General features: G+C 43.6%; 1 protein-coding gene across 1 annotated transcript; it reads right to left on the bottom strand.

Annotated features, from left to right (window-relative positions):
* Positions 1–1,105: 1,105 nt before the first annotated feature.
* LOC135530950 (AP-5 complex subunit zeta-1-like) lies at positions 1,106–18,506 on the bottom strand. The gene is made up of 6 exons (XM_064959119.1): positions 18,459–18,506; positions 16,511–16,638; positions 16,318–16,415; positions 4,707–4,839; positions 3,458–3,654; positions 1,106–2,033 (listed from the first exon to the last, which is right to left on the bottom strand). Exons 2-6 carry the CDS (start codon positions 16,628–16,630, stop codon positions 1,793–1,795), a joined length of 789 nt encoding a protein of 262 aa, XP_064815191.1. The 5' UTR covers positions 16,631–16,638; positions 18,459–18,506; the 3' UTR covers positions 1,106–1,792.
* Positions 18,507–21,632: the final 3,126 nt, after the last annotated feature.

The following is a 21,632-nucleotide window of genomic DNA, read 5'->3' as shown; positions in this document are numbered from 1 at the left end:
TAATACTGTGGTACCTTTATACTGACACCTTTAAGGAGTAATCCTGTGGTACCTTTATACGGACACCTTTAAGGAGTAATACTGTGGTACCTTTATACTGACACCTTTAAGGAGGAACACTGTGGTACCATTAAGGAGTAATACTGTGGTACCTTTATACTGACACCTTTAAGAAGTAATCCTGTGGTACCTTTATACTGACACCTTTAAGGAGTAATACTGTGGTACCTTTAAGGAGTAATACTGTGGTACCTTTATACTGACACCTTTAAGGGGTAATACTGTGGTACCTTTAAGGAGTAATACTGTGGTACCTTTATACTGACACCTTTAAGAAGTAATCCTGTGGTACCTTTATACTGACACCTTTAAAGAGTAATACTGTGGTACCTTTAAGGAGTAATACTCTGGTACCTTTATACTGACACCTTTAGGGAGTAATACTGTGGTACCTTTATACTGACACCTTTAAGGAGTAATACTGTGGTACCTTTAAGGAGTAATACTGTGGTACCTTTATACTGACACCTTTAAGAAGTAATCCTGTGGTACCTTTATACTGACACCTTTAAAGAGTAATACTGTGGTACCTTTAAGGAGTAATACTCTGGTACCTTTATACTGACACCTTTAGGGAGTAATACTGTGGTACCTTTATACTGACACCTTTAAGGAGTAATACTCTGGTACCTTTATACTGACACCTTTAAGGAGTAATACTGTGGTACCTTTATACGGACACCTTTAATGAGTAATACTGTGGTACCTTTATACTGACACCTTTAAGGAGTAATACTGTGGCACCTTTAAGGAGTAATACTGTGGTACCGTTATACTGACACCTTTAAGGAGTAATACTGTGGTACCTTTATACTGACACCTTTAAGGAGTAATACTGTGGTACCTTTATACTGACACCTTTATGGGGTAATACTGTGGCACCTTTAAGGAGTAATACTGTGGTACCTTTAAGGAGTAATACTGTGGCGCCTTTATACTGACACCTTTAAGGAGTAATACTGTGGTACCTTTATACTGACACCTTTAAGGGGTAATACTGTGGTACCTTTATACTGACACCTTTAAGGAGTAATACTGTGGTACCTTTATACTGACACCTTTACATTTAAATTCAGGCTGTAACACAAAATGTATACTTTCTGAAGGCACTGTAGATGTCTGTCATTATAGATATACTAGACAGGACTGACTGAGCTAACTATAACTAGATGGCTCAGTCAGTCCTATATCTATGATCTTCTATCAGAGAAACTGTTGATTAAAAGAGATCTATAAAACATGTGTCTGTGTGAGTAAACAAACACAGTGAGCTCAAAGTATTGGAACACGTTGTTGTTGTTTAGGCTCTGTACTCCACCACGTTGATACAATGACTGAGGTTAAAGTGCAGAATGTCAGCTTTAATTTGAGGCTATTCCCGTCCATATCAGGTGAAACATTTAGAAATTACAGCATTTTTGTACATATTCCCCCCCATTTTAGGGGACCAAAAGCATTGGGAAAAATGCACTTGTGTAGTACATCAGTCAAATGTTTAGTATTTGGTCCCATATTCTTAGCACTCAATAACTACATCAAGCTTGTAACTCTACAAACGTGTTGGATGTATTTCCTGTTTGTTTTGGTTGTGTTTCAGATTATGTTGTGCACAACAACAAAAATATGTCACTGTCCCAATACTTTTGGCCCTCACTGTATAATAACAAGATATTGAAAACATACAGTACATTTCTTGAACATAAATGATTTAAGGTCTATGTGTGATTATATTTTAGCGTGTGTGTGTGAGGCCAGTCAGTGTTCTGAGTCGAGGTGGCAGCGTTGCGTTGGCGTCTCGGTGCCAGCGGGGGGAGGTGGCGAGGGAAGGCGGGGTTAGAACACTCAGCGCCACGCTCGGAAGTTTCAGCAGCGACCATAACTCCTCCCCTCTGGTCACTACGGCGACAACATCCTCCTCACTGCCACACCAGGAGACTGCTCCGCTACGAAGCTTAGAGAGGAACAGAGAAACCCTACACACACACACACACACACACACACGAACGGCTGTAGTGACTGGCTGTAGTGTGTGTAATTCGTGACTGTAGCCTGTAGGCCTGATGGCTGCATGGTGCAGTAGGACTGATGGCTGCATGGTACAGTAGGTAGGGAGCTACTACAGCAGTGAGCCTGTAGGCCTGATGGCTGCATGGTACAGTAGGTAGGGAGCTACTACAGCAGTGAGCCTGTAGGCCTGATGGCTGCATGGTACAGTAGGTAGGGAGCTACTACAGCAGTGAGCCTGTAGGCCTGATGGCTGCATGGTACAGTAGGTAGGGAGCTACTACAGCAGTGAGCCTGTAGGCCTGATGGCTGCATGGTACAGTAGGTAGGGAGCTACTACAGCAGTGAGCCTGTAGGCCTGATGGCTGCATGGTACAGTAGGTGGGGAGCTACTACAGCAGTGAGCCTGTAGGCCTGATGGCTGCATGGTACAGTAGGTAGGGAGCTACTACAGCAGTGAGCCTGTAGGCCTGATGGCTGCATGGTACAGTAGGTAGGGAGCTACTACAGCAGTGAGCCTGTAGGCCTGATGGCTGCATGGTACAGTAGGTGGGGAGCTACTACAGCAGTGAGCCTGTAGGCCTGATGGCTGCATGGTACAGTAGGTATGGGGAGCTACTACAGCAGTGAGCCTGTAGGCCTGATGGCTGCATGGTGCAGTAGGTAGGGAGCTACTACAGCAGTGAGCCTGTAGGCCTGATGGCTGCATGGTACAGTAGGTAGGGGCTACTACAGCAGTGAGCCTGTAGGCCTGATGGCTGCATGGTGCAGTAGGTAGGGAGCTACTACAGCAGTGAGCCTGTAGGCCTGATGGCTGCATGGTACAGTAGGTAGGGAGCTACTACAGCAGTGAGCCTGTAGGCCTGATGGCTGCATGGTGCAGTAGGTAGGGAGCTACTACAGCAGTGAGCCTGTAGGCCTGATGGCTGCATGGTACAGTAGGTAGGGAGCTACTACAGCAGTGAGCCTGTAGGCCTGATGGCTGCATGGTACAGTAGGTAGGGAGCTACTAGAGCGACTTGAAGTTCCATTTCAAACCTATAATGCAACACTCTGAAAGCCCATTGTGTGTGTGTTACCTGGGTATGAGGTCGTGGGAACGAGAAACCCATTGTGTGTGTGTGTGTGTTACCTGGGTATGAGGTCGTGGAAACGAGAAACCCATTGTGTGTGTGTGTGTTACCTGGGTATGAGGTCGTGGAAACGAGAAACCCATTGTGTGTGTGTGTGTTACCTGGGTATGAGGTCGTGGGAACGGGAAGCCCATTGTATGTGTGTGTGTGTTACCTGGGTATGAGGTCGTCGGAACGAGAAACCCATTGTGTGTGTGTGTGTTACCTGGGTATGAGGTCGTGGGAATGGGAAGCCCATTGTGTGTGTGTGTGTGTGTTACCTGGGTATGAGGTCGTGGGAACGGGAAGCCAGTTTAGCGAGCGCGCTCAGTAAGGAGGTAACCACCCTGGGGGAGGGGCTTCCAGAGGAAGTGATCTCGAAGAGGACTGCCTCCAATGCCTCGAAACAGGAAGTAACCAGATCCACGGAACACCGAGAGTCAAATGACACCGACAGGTACTCACCTAGCACCCACACCTAGCACGCACACACAGACACACAAAGGCACACAAAGGCACACAGTCACACACAGGTACACACACAGTCACACACAGGCACACACAGGCACACACACAGTCACACACAGGCACACACAGGCACACACAGGCACACACACAGTCTCGATCTGTCACCATGTGTCTGTAAAGGTTTCTCTAGTGTGAGTATGTATAGCATAGTGTGTGTAGTGTGTATAGTATATTGTTTATATCATAGTGTGAATATCAGTGTGTATAGTATAGTGTGTATATCAGTGTGTATATCAGTGTGTATAGCATAGTGTGTGTAGTGTATAGTAGAGTGTGTATAGTATATTGTTTATATCAGTGTGAATATCAGTGTGTATAGTATAGTGTGTATATCAGTGTGTATAGTATAGTGTGTATATCAGTGTGTATAGTATAGTGTGTATATCAGTGTGTATAGTATAGTGTGTATAGTATAGTGTGTATAGTATAGTGTGTATATCAGTGTGTATAGTATAGTGTGTATATCAGTGTGTATAGTATAGTGTGTATATCAGTGTGTATAGTAGAGTGTGTATAGTATATTGTTTATATCAGTGTGTATAGTATAGTGTGTATAGTAGAGTGTATATCAGTGTTTATATTCGTGTGTGAAAACCTTGTGAAGACTTACAGAAAATGTTTGACCTCTGTCATTGCCAACAAAGTAACAAAGTATTGAGATAAACTGTTGTTATTGACCAAATACTTATTTTCCACCATAATTTGCAAATAAATTCTTTAAAAATCCTAAATCCTGTCATAGCTTAAGTGTACCTATGATGAAAATTACAGGCCTCTCTCATATTTTTAAGTGGGAGAACTTGCACTATAGTATATAGTTCTCACCACATGTGTGTATAGTATATAGTATTATAGTGTATAGTTCTCACCACATGTGTGTATATTATAGTATATAGTATATAGTTCTCACCACATGTGTGTATATTATAGTGTATAGTATATAGTTCTCACCACATGTGTGTATAGTATATAGTATTATAGTGTATAGTATATAGTTCTCACCACATGTGTGTACAGGTCTTCTTTGCTGTGGATGTTAGTGGTGGTTCCAGCAAACTCCAGCAGCTCCCGTGATTGGTCCACAACCAGAGAGGGGTGGAGCTTACACAGCTTCAACAAGTGGTGGCTAAAAACTCTAGAGAGAGAAACAAGAGAGAAAATCAAAAGAGAACCGAGAGAGAGAGAGAAACGAGAGAGAAACGAGAGAGAGAGAGAAATGAGAGAGAAACGAGAGAGAGAGAGAGAAACGAGAGAGAGAGTGGAAAGATAGAGAGTTAATGAGCAGATGAGCTCCCGAATTGTTCAGCATGTTTTTCCAAAAGATAGACTGAGGGTTGTATAAAAGGTGGATTATTTTACAAGGACATATACAGGGTAGCCCCCTCCACATCATCTACAGGGCACTGTGAAGGGATCACCACAGTACAGTACCCCTTAGATATTAAACGTGACAAGGCACCGAGAGAGTACAGAGAGAAGCTCCTCATGGACAATCCAGAAACACTTTTGCTGACTGCTACAAAAACGGGAACGTCAGTAACCTAATCTTCCGCACAGACCCTCCCTTTATTCTGTATTTTATTTCACCTTTATTTAACCAGGTGGCCAGTTGAGAACAAGTTCTCATTTACATCTGCGACCTGGCCAGGATGAAGCAAATAAAGCAGTGAGACACAAACAACAGTTACACATGGAGTAAACAGTCAATAACACACTAACCCTAACCCCTAACCCTAACCCTAACCCAAAAAACACAGAGTTACACATGGAGTAAACAAACGTACAGTCAATAACACACTAACCCCAACCCTAACAACACAGAGTTACACATGGAGTAAACAATAAATAACACACTAACCCTAACCCCAACCCCTAACCCAAACAACACAGTTAGACATGGAGTAAACAAATGTACAGTCAATAACACACTAACCCTAACCCTAACCCAAACAACACAGAGTTACACATGGAGTAAACAAACATACAGTCAATAACACACTAACCCTAACCCTAACCCTAACCCAGAGTTACACATGGAGTAAACAAACGTACAGTCAATAACACACTAACCCTAACCCCTAACCCTAACCCCTAACAACACAGAGTTACACATGGAGTAAACAAACGTACAGTCAATAACACACTAACCCTAACCCCTAACCCTAACCCCTAACCCAAACAACAGAGTTACACATGGAGTAAACAAACGTACAGTCAATAACACACTAACCCTAACCCCTAACCCAAACAACAGAGTTACACATGGAGTAAACAAACGTACAGTCAATAACACACTAACCCTAACCCCTAACCCTAACCCCTAACCACACAGAGTTACACATGGAGTAAACAAACGTACAGTCAATAACACAATAGAAAAAAGTCTATATACAGTGTGTGCAAATGGCATGAGGAGGTGAGGTAATAAATAGGCCATAGTAGTAAAGTAATTACAATTTAGCAAATTAACACTGGAGTGATAGATGTGCAGATGATGATGTGCAAGTAGAAATACTGGTGTGCAAAAAATAAAATCAAACCGATATGGGGATGAGGTAGGTAGTTGGGCTATTTACAGATGGACTATGTACAGCTGCAGCGGTCGGTAAGCTGCTCAGTTTCGCTGATGCTTAAAGTTATTGAGGGAGATATAAGTCTCCAACTTCAGTGATTTTTGCAATTCGTTCCAGTCACTGGCTGCAGAGAACTGAAAGGAAAGGCAGCCAAAGGGGGTGCTGGCTTTGGGGATGACCAGTGTGATATACCCGCTGGAGTGCATGCTACAGGTGGGTGTTATGGTGACCAGTGAGCTGAGATAAGGCGGAGCTTTACCTAGCAAAGACTTATAGATGACCTGGAGCCAGTGGGTTAGGCAACGAATATGTAGCGAGGGCCAGCCGACGAGTGTACAGGTCACAGTGGTAGGTGGTATATGGGGCTTTGGTGACAAAACGGATGGCACTGTGATAGACTGCATCCAATTTGCTGAGTAGAGTGTTGGAGGCTATTTTGTAAATGACATCGACAAGTCCAGGATCGGTAGGATAGTCAGTTTTACGAGGGAGTTTGGCAGCGTGAGTGAAGGAGGCTTTGTTGTGAAATAAGAAGCCGATTCTAGATTTAATTTTGGATTGGATATGTTGAATACGAGTCTGGAAAGAGAGTTTACAGTCTAGCCAGACACCTAGGTATTTATAGTTGTCCACATATTCTAAGTCAGAACCCTCCAGAGTAGTGATGCTCGTCGGGCGGGCGGGTAGTGATCGGTTGAAGAGCATGCATTTAGTTTTACTAGCGTTTAAGAGCAGTTGGAGGCCATGAAAGGAGTGTTGTATGGCATTGAAGCTCGTTTGGAGGTTTGTTAACACAGTGTCCAAAGAAGGGCCAGATGTATACAGAATGGTGTCGTCTGTGTAGAGGTGGATCAGGGAATCACCCGCTGCAAGAACGACATCGTTCTTGACTCATTTTGGGTTCCGGTACTGTTTTATATTTAGGAGCTCCACAATACTTTTGAGATAATATTCTATAAGAGGAAGAGGAGCTCAAGCAGTAGAACTTTGAGATATGAAGACATTATTATAAATTAAACTCACAAAAATGTACATATGAAAACTATAAGTGGCACGCAGATTGGTAGACACTATGGAAAACAAAGCTTTTACTATCTCATCCTGGAATATACAAGGTCTGAGCAGGAACCCAGACTTCATCAAATAAATGTGAAATACAGACATTGTCATCCTACAAGAAACATGGTACTTCTCCATCCTAGAGGGGGAGATAAACCATTTCCAGGCCCAGGGACATGTAATAGTCTGTGGAGACCTAAATGCCAGAACGGGACAAGAATCTGACACCCTCAGCACCCAGGGAGACAAACACCTGCCTGGAGGTGACAGCATTCCCTCCACCATATGCCCCCCTAGGCACAACTACGACAACATAACCAACAAAAACGGGTCACAACTCCTGCAGCTTTGTCGCATGCTGGGTCTGTACAGTCAATGGTACAATAGGCTTCAAGGGGACTCTTACCGTAGGTACACACTCACCTGACCTCATCCCTTGGCAGTAGTACTGTAGACTACTATCACTGACCTTAACCCAGAGTCCCTCAGAGCATTCAGTCAGCCCACTGACACCTCTCTCAGATCACTGCTGAATCACATTTCACTGTAATAGTGAAGGTGCAAACTTGGCAGTAGTAAACCTAAACAGTATAATTGACATTTCAGCTCCCCTATCAAATCTAACGTTTTCAAGCAGACAACCTTAGAAAATGAAAAACAATGACAAATGGTTTGATGAAGAATGCAAAAACCTAGGAAAGAAAGTGAGAAACCTGTCCAACCAAAAACATGACATCACAATACCCCATAATGACATCACAATACCCCCTAATGACGAAGCGCAAAAAAGGATTTTAGAATTCTTTTCAAATTTATAAAGATTTAAAATGTAAATACCATATTTATATACAGGACCAGTCAAATGTTTGGACACACCTACTCATTCCAGTGTTTCTTTATTTTTTACAATAAAAAAAAATACAAAATAAAAAGTGTTAAATCAAAATATGTGTGTCCTGGTGTGTGTCCTAACCAGTGTATTAGTGTGTGATGCAGTGTGTGTACTGACCAGTGTATTAGTGTGTGATGCAGTGTGTGTACTGACCAGTGTATTAGTGTGTGATGCAGTGTGTGTCCTGACCAGTGTATTAGTGTGTGATGCAGTGTGTGTACTGACCAGTGTATTAGTGTGTGATGCAGTGTGTGTACTGACCAGTGTATTAGTGTGATGCAGTGTGTGTACTGACCAGTGTATTAGTGTGTGATACGGTGTGTGTCCTGACCAGTGTATTAGTGTGTGATGCAGTGTGTGTCCTGACCAGTGTATTAGTGTGTGATACGTGTGTGTCCTGGCCAGTGTATTAGTGTGTGATACGGTGTGTGTCCTGACCAGTGTATTAGTGTGTGATGCAGTGTGTGTTCTAACAAGTATATTAGTGTGAGATGCAGTGTGTGTACTGACCAGTGTATTAGTGTGTGTCCTGACCAGTGTATTAGTGTGTGATGCGGTGTGTGTACTGGCCAGTATATTAGTGTGAGATGCAGTGTGTGTACTGACCAGTGTATTAGTGTGTGTCCTGACCAGTGTATTAGTGTGTGATGCGGTGTGTGTACTGGCCAGTATATTAGTGTGAGATGCAGTGTTTGTACTGACCAGTGTATTAGTGTGTGATGCGGTGTGTGTCCTGACCAGTGTATTAGTGTGTGATGCAGTGTGTGTACTGACCAGTGTATTAGTGTGTGATACGGTGTGTGTCCTGACCAGTGTATTAGTGTGTGATGCAGTGTGTGTCCTGACCAGTGTATTAGTGTGTGATGCAGTGTGTGTACTGACCAGTGTATTAGTGTGTGATGCAGTGTGTGTACTGGCCAGTGTATTAGTGTGTGACGCAGTGTGTGTCCTGACCAGTGTATTAGTGTGTGATGCGGTGTGTGTACTGACCAGTGTATTAGTGTGTGATGCAGTGTGTGTCCTGACCAGTGTATTAGTGTGTAACGGTGTGTGTCCCGACCTGTGTATTAGTGTGTGATGCAGTGTGTGTCCTGACCAGTGTATTAGTGTGTAACGGTGTGTGTCCCGACCTGTGTATTAGTGTGTGATGCAGTGTGTGTCCTGACCAGTGTATTAGTGTGTGATACGGTGTGTGTCCTGACCAGTGTATTAGTGTGTGATGCAGTGTGTGTCCTGACAATTGTATTAGTGTGTAACGGTGTGTGTCCTGACCAGTGTATTAGTGTGTGATACGGTGTGTGTACTGACCAGTGTATTAGTGTGTGATGCAGTGTGTGTCCTGACCAGTGTATTAGTGTGTGATGCAGTGTGTGTCCTGACCAGTGTATTAGTGTGTGATGCAGTGTGTGTCCAGACCAGTGTATTAGTGTGTGATGCAGTGTGTGTACTGACCAGTGTATTAGTGTGTGATGCAGTGTGTGTACTGACCAGTGTATTAGTGTGTGATGCAGTGTGTGTACTGACCAGTGTATAAGTGTGTGATGCAGTGTGTGTCCTGACCAGTGTATTAGTGTGTGATGCGGTGTGTGTCCTGACCAGTGTATTAGTGTGTGATGCAGTGTGTGTCCTGACCAGTGTATTAGTGTGTGATGCAGTGTGTGTACTGACCAGTGTATTAGTGTGTGATGCAGTGTGTGTCCTGACCAGTGTATTAGTGTGTGATGCAGTGTGTGATGCAGTGTGTGTACTGACCAGTGTATTAGTGTGTGATGCAGTGTGTGTACTGACCAGTGTATTAGTGTGATACGGTGTGTGTCCCGACCTGTGTATTAGTGTGTGATGCAGTGTGTGTCCTGACCAGTGTATTAGTGTGTGTGTCCTGACCAGTGTATCAGTGTGTGTACTGACCAGTGTATTAGTGTGTGATGCAGTGTGTGTACTGACCAGTGTATTAGTGTGTGATGCAGTGTGTGTACTGACCAGTGTATTAGTGTGTGATGCAGTGTGTGTCCTGACCAGTGTATTAGTGTGTGATGCGGTGTGTGTCCTGACCAGTCTATTAGTGTGTGATGCAGTGTGTGTCCTGACCAGTGTATTAGTGTGTGATGCAGTGTGTGTACTGACCAGTGTATTAGTGTGTGATGCGGTGTGTGTCTGACCAGTGTATTAGTGTGTGATACGGTGTGTGTACTGACCAGTGTATTAGTGTGTGATGCAGTGTGTGTACTGACCAGTGTATTAGTGTGTGATGCAGTGTGTGTCCTGACCAGTGTATTAGTGTGTGATGCAGTGTGTGTACTGACCAGTGTATTAGTGTGTGATGCGGTGTGTGTTCTGACCAGTGTATTAGTGTGTGATGCGGTGTGTGTACTGACCTGTGTATTAGTGTGTGTCCTGACCAGTGTATTAGTGTGTGTACTGACCAGTGTATTAGTGTGTGATACGGTGTGTGTCCTGACCAGTGTATTAGTGTGTGATGCAGTGTGTGTACTGACCAGTGTATTAGTGTGTGATGCAGTGTGTGTCCTGACCAGTGTATTAGTGTGTGATGCAGTGTGTGTCCTGACCAGTGTATCAGTGTGTGTACTGACCAGTGTATTAGTGTGTGATGCAGTGTGTGTCCTGACCAGTGTATTAGTGTGTGATGCAGTGTGTGTCCTGACCAGTGTATTAGTGTGTGATGCAGTGTGTGTACTGACCAGTGTATTAGTGTGTGATGCAGTGTGTGTCCTGACTAGTGTATTAGTGTGTGATGCAGTGTGTGTCCTGACCAGTGTATTAGTGTGTGATACGGTGTGTGTCCTGACCAGTGTATTAGTGTGTGATGCAGTGTGTGTACTGACCAGTGTATCAGTGTGTGTACTGACCAGTGTATTAGTGTGTGATGCAGTGTGTGTACTGACCAGTGTATTAGTGTGTGATACGGTGTGTGTACTGACCAGTGTATTAGTGTGTGATGCAGTGTGTGTACTGACCAGTGTATTAGTGTGTGATGCAGTGTGTGTCCTGACCAGTCTATTAGTGTGTGATGCAGTGTGTGTCCTGACCAGTGTATTAGTGTGTGATGCAGTGTGTGTCCTGACCAGTGTATCAGTGTGTGTACTGACCAGTGTATTAGTGTGTGATGCAGTGTGTGTACTGACCAGTGTATTAGTGTGTGATGCAGTGTGTGTCCTGACCAGTCTATTAGTGTGTGATGCAGTGTGTGTCCTGACCAGTGTATTAGTGTGTGATGCAGTGTGTGTACTGACCAGTGTATTAGTGTGTGATGCGGTGTGTGTCTGACCAGTGTATTAGTGTGTGATACGGTGTGTGTACTGACCAGTGTATTAGTGTGTGATGCAGTGTGTGTACTGACCAGTGTATTAGTGTGTGATGCAGTGTGTGTACTGACCAGTGTATTAGTGTGTGATGCGGTGTGTGTCCTGACCAGTGTATTAGTGTGTGATGCGGTGTGTGTACTGACCTGTGTATTAGTGTGTGTCCTGACCAGTGTATTAGTGTGTGTACTGACCAGTGTATTAGTGTGTGATACGGTGTGTGTCCTGACCAGTGTATTAGTGTGTGATGCAGTGTGTGTACTGACCAGTGTATTAGTGTGTGATGCAGTGTGTGTCCTGACCAGTGTATTAGTGTGTGATGCAGTGTGTGTCCTGACCAGTGTATTAGTGTGTGATACGGTGTGTGTCCTGACCAGTGTATTAGTGTGTGATGCAGTGTGTGTACTGACCAGTGTATTAGTGTGTGATGCAGTGTGTGTACTGACCAGTGTATTAGTGTGTGATGCAGTGTGTGTACTGACCAGTGTATTAGTGTGTGATGCAGTGTGTGTACTGACCAGTGTATTAGTGTGTGATGCAGTGTGTGTACTGACCAGTGTATTAGTGTGTGATGCAGTGTGTGTACTGACCAGTGTATTAGTGTGTGATGCAGTGTGTGTCCTGACCAGTGTATTAGTGTGTGATGCAGGTGTGTGTACTGACCAGTGTATTAGTGTGTAACGGTGTGTGTCCCGACCTGTGTATTAGTGTGTGATGCAGTGTGTGTACTGACCAGTGTATTAGTGTGTGATGCAGTGTGTGTACTGACCAGTGTATTAGTGTGTGATGCGGTGTGTGTCCTGACCAGTGTATTAGTGTGTGATGCAGTGTGTGTCCTGACCAGTGTATTAGTGTGTGATGCAGTGTGTGTCCTGACCAGTGTATTAGTGTAATACGGTGTGTGTCCCGACCTGTGTATTAGTGTGTAACGGTGTGTGTCCTGACCAGTGTATTAGTGTGTGATACGGTGTGTGTACTGACCAGTGTATTAGTGTGTGATGCAGTGTGTGTCCTGACCAGTGTATTAGTGTGTGATGCGGTGTGTGTCTGACCAGTGTATTAGTGTGTGTGTCCTGACCAGTGTATTAGTGTGTGATGCAGTGTGTGTCCTGACCAGTGTATTAGTGTGATACGGTGTGTGTCCCGACCTGTGTATTAGTGTGTAACGGTGTGTGTACTGACCAGTGTATTAGTGTGTGATACGGTGTGTGTACTGACCAGTGTATTAGTGTGTGATACGGTGTGTGTACTGACCAGTGTATTAGTGTGTGATACGGTGTGTGTCCTGACCAGTGTATTAGTGTGTGTACTGACCAGTGTATTAGTGTGTGTACTGACCAGTGTATTAGTGTGTGATACGGTGTGTGTCCTGACCAGTGTATTAGTGTGTGATGCAGTGTGTGTACTGACCAGTGTATTAGTGTGTGATGCAGTGTGTGTCCTGACCAGTGTATTAGTGTGTGTCCTGACCAGTGTATTAGTGTGTGTACTGACCAGTGTATTAGTGTGTGTACTGACCAGTGTATTAGTGTGTGATACGGTGTGTGTCCTGACCAGTGTATTAGTGTGTGATGCAGTGTGTGTACTGACCAGTGTATTAGTGTGTGATGCAGTGTGTGTCCTGACCAGTGTATTAGTGTGTGATGCAGTGTGTGTACTGACCAGTGTATTAGTGTGATGCAGTGTGTGTACTGACCAGTGTATTAGTGTGTGATGCAGTGTGTGTACTGACCAGTGTATTAGTGTGTGATGCAGTTTGTGTACTGACCAGTGTATTAGTGTGTGATGCAGTGTGTGTACTGACCAGTGTATTAGTGTGTGATGCAGTGTGTGTACTGACCAGTGTATTAGTGTGTGATACAGTGTGTGTCCTGACCAGTGTATTAGTGTGTGATGCGGTGTGTGTCCTGACCAGTGTATTAGTGTGTGATACGGTGTGTGTTCTGACCAGTGTATTAGTGTGATGCGGTGTGTGTACTGACCAGTGTATTAGTGTGTGATACAGTGTGTGTCCTGACCAGTGTATCAGTGTGTGTACTGACCAGTGTATTAGTGTGTGATGCAGTGTGTGTCCTGACCAGTGTATTAGTGTGATGCAGTGTGTGTACTGACCAGTGTATTAGTGTGTGATGCAGTGTGTGTCCTGACCAGTGTATTAGTGTGTGATGCAGTGTGTGTACTGACCAGTGTATTAGTGTGTGATGCAGTGTGTGTACTGACCAGTGTATTAGTGTGTGATGCAGTGTGTGTACTGACCAGTGTATTAGTGTGTGATGCAGTGTGTGTACTGACCAGTGTATTAGTGTGTGATGCAGTGTGTGTACTGACCAGTGTATTAGTGTGTGATGCAGTGTGTGTACTGACCAGTGTATTAGTGTGTGATGCAGTGTGTGTCCTGACCAGTGTATTAGTGTGTGATGCAGGTGTGTGTACTGACCAGTGTATTAGTGTGTAACGGTGTGTGTCCCGACCTGTGTATTAGTGTGTGATGCAGTGTGTGTACTGACCAGTGTATTAGTGTGTGATGCAGTGTGTGTACTGACCAGTGTATTAGTGTGTGATGCGGTGTGTGTCCTGACCAGTGTATTAGTGTGTGATGCAGTGTGTGTCCTGACCAGTGTATTAGTGTGTGATGCAGTGTGTGTCCTGACCAGTGTATTAGTGTGATACGGTGTGTGTCCCGACCTGTGTATTAGTGTGTAACGGTGTGTGTCCTGACCAGTGTATTAGTGTGTGATACGGTGTGTGTACTGACCAGTGTATTAGTGTGTGATGCAGTGTGTGTCCTGACCAGTGTATTAGTGTGTGATGCGGTGTGTGTCTGACCAGTGTATTAGTGTGTGTGTGCCTGACCAGTGTATTAGTGTGTGATGCAGTGTGTCCTGACCAGTGTATTAGTGTGATACGGTGTGTGTCCCGACCTGTGTATTAGTGTGTAACGGTGTGTGTACTGACCAGTGTATTAGTGTGTGATACGGTGTGTGTACTGACCAGTGTATTAGTGTGTGATACGGTGTGTGTACTGACCAGTGTATTAGTGTGTGATACGGTGTGTGTCCTGACCAGTGTATTAGTGTGTGTACTGACCAGTGTATTAGTGTGTGTACTGACCAGTGTATTAGTGTGTGATACGGTGTGTGTCCTGACCAGTGTATTAGTGTGTGATGCAGTGTGTGTACTGACCAGTGTATTAGTGTGTGATGCAGTGTGTGTCCTGACCAGTGTATTAGTGTGTGTCCTGACCAGTGTATTAGTGTGTGTACTGACCAGTGTATTAGTGTGTGTACTGACCAGTGTATTAGTGTGTGATACGGTGTGTGTCCTGACCAGTGTATTAGTGTGTGATGCAGTGTGTGTACTGACCAGTGTATTAGTGTGTGATGCAGTGTGTGTCCTGACCAGTGTATTAGTGTGTGATGCAGTGTGTGTACTGACCAGTGTATTAGTGTGATGCAGTGTGTGTACTGACCAGTGTATTAGTGTGTGATGCAGTGTGTGTACTGACCAGTGTATTAGTGTGTGATGCAGTTTGTGTACTGACCAGTGTATTAGTGTGTGATGCAGTGTGTGTACTGACCAGTGTATTAGTGTGTGATGCAGTGTGTGTACTGACCAGTGTATTAGTGTGTGATACAGTGTGTGTCCTGACCAGTGTATTAGTGTGTGATGCGGTGTGTGTCCTGACCAGTGTATTAGTGTGTGATACGGTGTGTGTTCTGACCAGTGTATTAGTGTGATGCGGTGTGTGTACTGACCAGTGTATTAGTGTGTGATACAGTGTGTGTCCTGACCAGTGTATCAGTGTGTGTACTGACCAGTGTATTAGTGTGTGATGCAGTGTGTGTCCTGACCAGTGTATCAGTGTGTGTACTGACCAGTGTATTAGTGTGTGATGCAGTGTGTGTCCTGACCAGTGTATTAGTGTGTGATGCAGTGTGTGTCCTGACCAGTGTATTAGTGTGTGATACAGTGTGTGTCCTGACCAGTGTATCAGTGTGTGTACTGACCAGTGTATTAGTGTGATGCGGTGTGTGTACTGACCAGTGTATTAGTGTGTGATACAGTGTGTGTCCTGACCAGTGTATCAGTGTGTGTACTGACCAGTGTATTAGTGTGTGATGCAGTGTGTGTCCTGACCAGTGTATCAGTGTGTGTACTGACCAGTGTATTAGTGTGTGATGCAGTGTGTCCTGACCTGACCAGTGTGACCAGTGTATTAGTGTGTGATGCAGTGTGTGTCCTGACCAGTGTATTAGTGTGTGATACAGTGTGTGTCCTGACCAGTGTATCAGTGTGTGTACTGACCAGTGTATTAGTGTGTGATGCAGTGTGTGTCCTGACCAGTGTATTAGTGTGATGCAGTGTGTGTACTGACCAGTGTATTAGTGTGTGATGCAGTGTGTGTCCTGACCAGTGTATTAGTGTGATGCAGTGTGTGTCCTGACCAGTGTATTAGTGTGTGATGCAGTGTGTGTCCTGACCAGTGTATTAGTGTGTGATGCAGTGTGTGTACTGACCAGTGTATTAGTGTGTGATGCAGTGTTTGTACTGACCAGTGTATTAGTGTGTGATACGGTGTGTGTCCTGACCAGTGTATTAGTGTGTGATGCAGTGTGTGTCCTGACCAGTGTATTAGTGTGTGATGCGGTGTGTGTCCTGACCAGTGTATTAGTGTGTGATGCAGTGTGTGTACTGACCAGTGTATTAGTGTGTGATGCAGTGTGTGTCCTGACCAGTGTATTAGTGTGTGATGCAGTGTGTGTACTGACCTGTGTATCTCTGCAGTGTATTTGGGGATGTTGAGCAACAGACTGCTTCTCTCCAATAGCACCAACACCAGCTGGGCCAGCAACCTCTCATCTGATACCTACACACACACACATCAAAGCTATACTTATATACACAAAATACATGTTTTATCTCTGATGTATTCTGGTTGTAGCCTGTGTGTGTGTGTGTTACCGTGGTAACTGTGTTGAAGTAGACGTGCAGCAGCACTGGAACACTTTGAGCTGATTGGATGACTCTGGACCAATCAGCTGCCTCCATCAGCAGGTCATGGAGCACGCTCAGTCTGTCCATGGTATCACCTGGGGAGAAATACAGTAATGTTACTGTAGTGGTATTATAGTAGTGGCATTACAGTAGTGGCATTACAGTATTACAGTAGTGGCATTACAGTATTACAGTGGTATTACAGCAATGGCATTAGTTTTACAGTAGTGGCATTACAGTATTAGTAGGCATTACAGTATTACAGTAGTGGTATTACAGTAGTGGCATTACAGTGGCATTACAGTATTGGTGGCATTACAGTTGGCATTACAGTATTATAGTAGTGACATTACAGTATTATAGTAGTGCCATTACAGTAGTGGCATTACAGTAGTGGTATTACAGTATTACATTAATAGTGGCATTACATTAGTGGCATTACAGTATTACAGTAGTGGCATTACAGCATTATAGTATTAGTGGCATTATAGTAGTGGTATTAGTATTATAGTAGTATTACAGTAGTGGTATTACAGTAGTGGCATTACAGTATTAGTAGTGGCATTACAGTGGCATTACATAGTAGTGGCATTACAGTAGTGGCATTACAGTAGTGGCATTACAGTAGTGGCATTATAGTATTACAGTATTATTAGTAGTGGCATTACAGTAGTAGTGGCATTACAGTAGGTGGTATTATAGTAGTGGCATTACAGTATTATAGTAGTGGCATTACAGTAGGTGGCATTACAGTATTACAGTAGTGGCATTACAGTATTACAGTAGGTGTATTACAGTAGTGGTATTACAGTAGTGGTGGTATTATAGTATTACAGTAGGTGTATTATAGTATTACAGTGGCATTACAGTAGTGGTATTATAGTAGTATTACAGTATTATAGTAGTAGGGTAGTTATTACAGTATTACAGTAGTGGCATTACAGTAGTATTGGTATTACAGTAGTGGTATTATAGTATTACAGTAGGTGGTATTACAGTGCTGGTGTATTACAGTATTACAGTAGGTATTACAGTATTGGTATTACAGTAGGTGTATTATAGTATTACAGTAGTATTGGTATTACAGTATTGGTATTACAGTGTATTATAGTATTACAGTACTGTACTAGGTGTATTATTATTACAGTAGTTATTACAGTAGGTGTATTACAGTATTACAGTAGTGGTATTGCAGTAGGTGTATTATAGTATTGCAGTAGGTGTATTACAGTAGTGGAATTATAGTATTACAGTAGTAGTGGTATTACAGTATTATAGTAGTGGTATTAAAGTATTACAGTAGTAGTGGTATTACATTATTATAGTAGTGGTAGTATAGTATTATAGTAGTAGTATCACAGTATTATAGTAGTAGTGGTATTACAGTATTATAGTAGTAGTGGTATTACAGTATTATAGTAGTAGTGGTATTACAGTATTATAGTAGTAGTGGTAATACAGTTGTAATATTACAGTAGTGGTAATATAGCATTACAGTAGTAGTGGTATTATAGTATTAGTGGTATTATAGTAGTAGTGGTATCACAGTAGTATAGTAGTAGTGATATTACAGTATTATAGTAGTGGTATTATATTATTACAGTAGTAGTGGTAGTACAGTATTATAGTAGTAATATTACAGTAGTGGTATTACAGTAGTACAATAGTGGTAGTACACTAGTAATATTACAGTAGTGGTATTATAATATTACAGTAGTGGTATTATAATATTACAGTAGTGGTATTATAATATTACAGTAGTGGTATTATAGTATTACAGTAGTAGTGGTATGACAGTTGTAGTGATATTACAGTAGTAGTGGTATTACAGTATTACAGTAGTAGTGGTATTATAGCATTACAGTAGTAATATTACAGTAGTGGTATTATAATATTACAGTAGTAGTGATATTACCAGACCCTGCCTCCCCTCTCAACAGGAACAGGAAGAGGCCTCTATGGGCGGGGCGGGAAAGCTTCCAGCGATGACAGACCACGCCCCCCTGGCTCAGACACAGGGAAGCTTGCAGACCTGACGCACAGATCACCATGTTACATTTCTATACTGCTCTGATGTTTCCCTGAAATGCTTCTAGGAGCATTGTGTATGTCATTGATTGATTTGTTATTACACTCTAGGTACCCTACACCATCCCAACAGAGATACCTTACACACATCAACGTAGAACACACTACGTATTTATTGTGTATGTTATTGATTGATTTGTTTTTACACCATCTTACAGAGATACTTTACACACATCAACGTAGAATACACTACGTATTTATTGTGTATACAGTTGAACTCGGAAGTTTACATACACTTAGGTTGTATTTTCAAACTATAGTTTTGGCAAATCGGTTAGGACATCTACTTTGTGCATGACACAAGTCATTTTTCCAACAATTGTTGACAGACAGATTATTTCACTTATAATTCACTGTATCACAATTCCTGTGGGTCAGAAGTTTACATACACCAAGTTGACTGTGCCTTTTAACAGCTTGGACAATTTCAGAAAATGACATGGTTTTAGAAGATTCTGATTGACTCAGATTATGTCAATTAGCCTATGAATGTACTTTGGTGCGAAAAGTGTACAAAATGATCTATATCCACAGTAAAGGGCAAGTCCTATATCGACATAACCTGAAGTCCCGCTCAGCAAGGAAGAAGCCACTGCTCAAAAACTGCCATAAAAAAGCCAGAGTACGGTTTGCAACTGCACATGGGGACAAAGATCGTACTTTTTGGAGAAATGTCCTCTGGTATGATAAAACAAAAATAGAACTGTTTGGCCATAATGACCATCGTTATGTTTGGAGGTAAAAGGGGGAGGCTTGCAAGCCGAAGAACACCATCCCAACCGTGAAGCACGGGGGTGGCAGCATCATGTTGTGGGGGTGCTTTGCTGCAGGAGGGACTGGTGCACTTCACAAAATAGATTGCTTCATGAGGCAGGAAAATTATGTGGATGTATTGAAGCAACATCTCAAGACATCAGTCAGGAAGTTAAACCAGGTCGCAAATGGGTCTTCCAAATGGACAATGACCCAAAGCATACTTCCAAATTTGTGGCAAAAGGCCACAAAGTCAAGGTAGGAGTGGCCATCACAAAGCCCTGACCTCAATCCCAGAGACAATTTGTGGGCGAGCAAGGAGGCCTACAGACCTGACTCAGTTACACCAGCTCTGTCAGGAGGAATGGGCCAAAATTCACCCAACTTACTGTGGGACGTTTGTGGAAGGCTACCTGAAATGTTTGACCCAAGTTAAACAATTTAAAGGCAATGCTACCAAATACTAATTGAGTGATTGCAAACTTCTGACCCACTGGGAATGTGATGAAAGAAATTAAATCTGAAATAAATAATTGTCTCTACTATTATTCTGACATTTCACATTCTTAAAATAAAGTGGTGATCCTAACTGACCAAAGACAGGGAATTTTTACTAGGATTAAATGTCAGGAATTGTGAAAAACTGAGTTTAAACGTATTTGGCTAAGGTGTATGTAAACTTCAGAATTCCACTGTATAAGCATTCTATCTCTACGTGTGTGTGTGTGTGTGTACCTGTGTACAGCAGTGAGTGCAGTCCAGTGAGAGTGCAGCAGTGAGACAGGGCAGCAGTCCACAGTAGATACCTGGCCTGGAGCAGAACTCAACATAGTCAGATACCAGGCCTGGACTGTCCCACGCTAGGAACTACAACACATAGTCAGATACCTGGCCTGGACTGTCCCACGCTAGGAACTACAAAATATCACATAGTCAGATACCAGGCCTGGACTGTCCCACGCTAGGAACTACAACACATAGTCAGATACCAGGCCTGGACTGTCCCACGCTAGGAACTACAACACATCACATAGTCAGATACCAGGCCTGGACTGTCCCACGCTAGGAACTACAACACATAGTCAGATACCAGGCCTGGACTGTCCCACGCTAGGAACTACAACACATCACATAGTCAGATACCAGGCCTGGACTGACTAGGAACTACAACACATAGTCAGATACCAGGCCTGGACTGTCCCACGCTAGGAACTACAACACACAGTCAGATACAAGGCCTGGACTGTCCCACGCCAGGAACTACAACATCACATAGTCAGATACCAGGCCTGGACTGTCCCACGCTGTCAACACACGTCAGATACCAGGCCTGGACTGTCACAAGCTAGGAACTACAACACATCACATAGTCAGATACCAGGCCTGGACTGTCCCACGCTAGGAACTACAACACATCAAATAGTCAGATACCAGGCCTGGACTGTCCCACGCTAGGAACTACAACACATGATATAGTCAGATACCAGGCCTGGACTGTCCCACGCTAGGAACTACAACACATGATATAGTCAGATACCAGGCCTGGACTGTCCCACGCTAGGAACTACAGCACATGATATAGTCAGACCAGGCCTGGACTAAGGAACTACATCATATAGTCAGATACCAGGCCTGGACTGTCCCACGCTAGGAACTACAACACATCAAATAGTCAGATACCAGGCCTGGACTGTCCCACGCTAGGAACTACAACACATAGTCAGATACCAGGCCTGGACTGTCCCACGCTAGGAACTACAAACATCAAATAGTCAGATACAGGCCTGGACTAGGAACTACAACACATAGTCAGATACCAGGCCTGGACTGTCCCACGCTAGGAACTACAACACATAGTCAGATACCAGGCCTGGACTGTCCCACGCTAGGAACTACAACATCAAATAGTCAGATACCAGGCCTGGACTGTCCCACGCTAGGAACGACAACACATCACATAGTCAGATACCAGGCCTGGACTGTCCCACGCTAGGAACTACAACACATAGTCAGATACCAGGCCTGGACTAGGAACTACAACACATAGTCAGATACCAGGCCTGGACTGTCCCACGCTAGGAACTACAACACATAGTCAGATACCAGGCCTGGACTGTCCCACGCTAGGAACTACAACACATAGTCAGATACCAGGCCTGGACTGTCCCACACTAGGAACTACAACACATCTACCAGGCCTGGACTGTCCCACGCTAGGAACTACAACACATAGTCAGATACCAGGCCT

This window comes from Oncorhynchus masou, unplaced genomic scaffold (genome assembly GCF_036934945.1).
Source record: "Oncorhynchus masou masou isolate Uvic2021 unplaced genomic scaffold, UVic_Omas_1.1 unplaced_scaffold_1467, whole genome shotgun sequence".
In the NCBI taxonomy this organism is placed as follows: domain Eukaryota; kingdom Metazoa; phylum Chordata; class Actinopteri; order Salmoniformes; family Salmonidae; genus Oncorhynchus; species Oncorhynchus masou.
This window is presented reverse-complemented; position numbering and strand designations above follow the sequence as displayed.

Coding starts and splice junctions, on each gene's coding strand:
- LOC135530950 (XM_064959119.1), bottom strand. CDS start 16,630: ATGGACAGACTGAGCGTGCTCCATGACCTGCTGATGGAGGCAGCTGAT. Junction 16,416..16,510: donor ACTTCAACACAGTTACCACG/GTAACACACACA, acceptor GTGTGTGTGTAG/GTATCAGATGAGAGGTTGCT. Junction 2,034..3,457: donor TCCCACGACCTCATACCCAG/GTAACACACACA, acceptor GTGTGTGTGTAG/GGTTTCTCTGTTCCTCTCTA.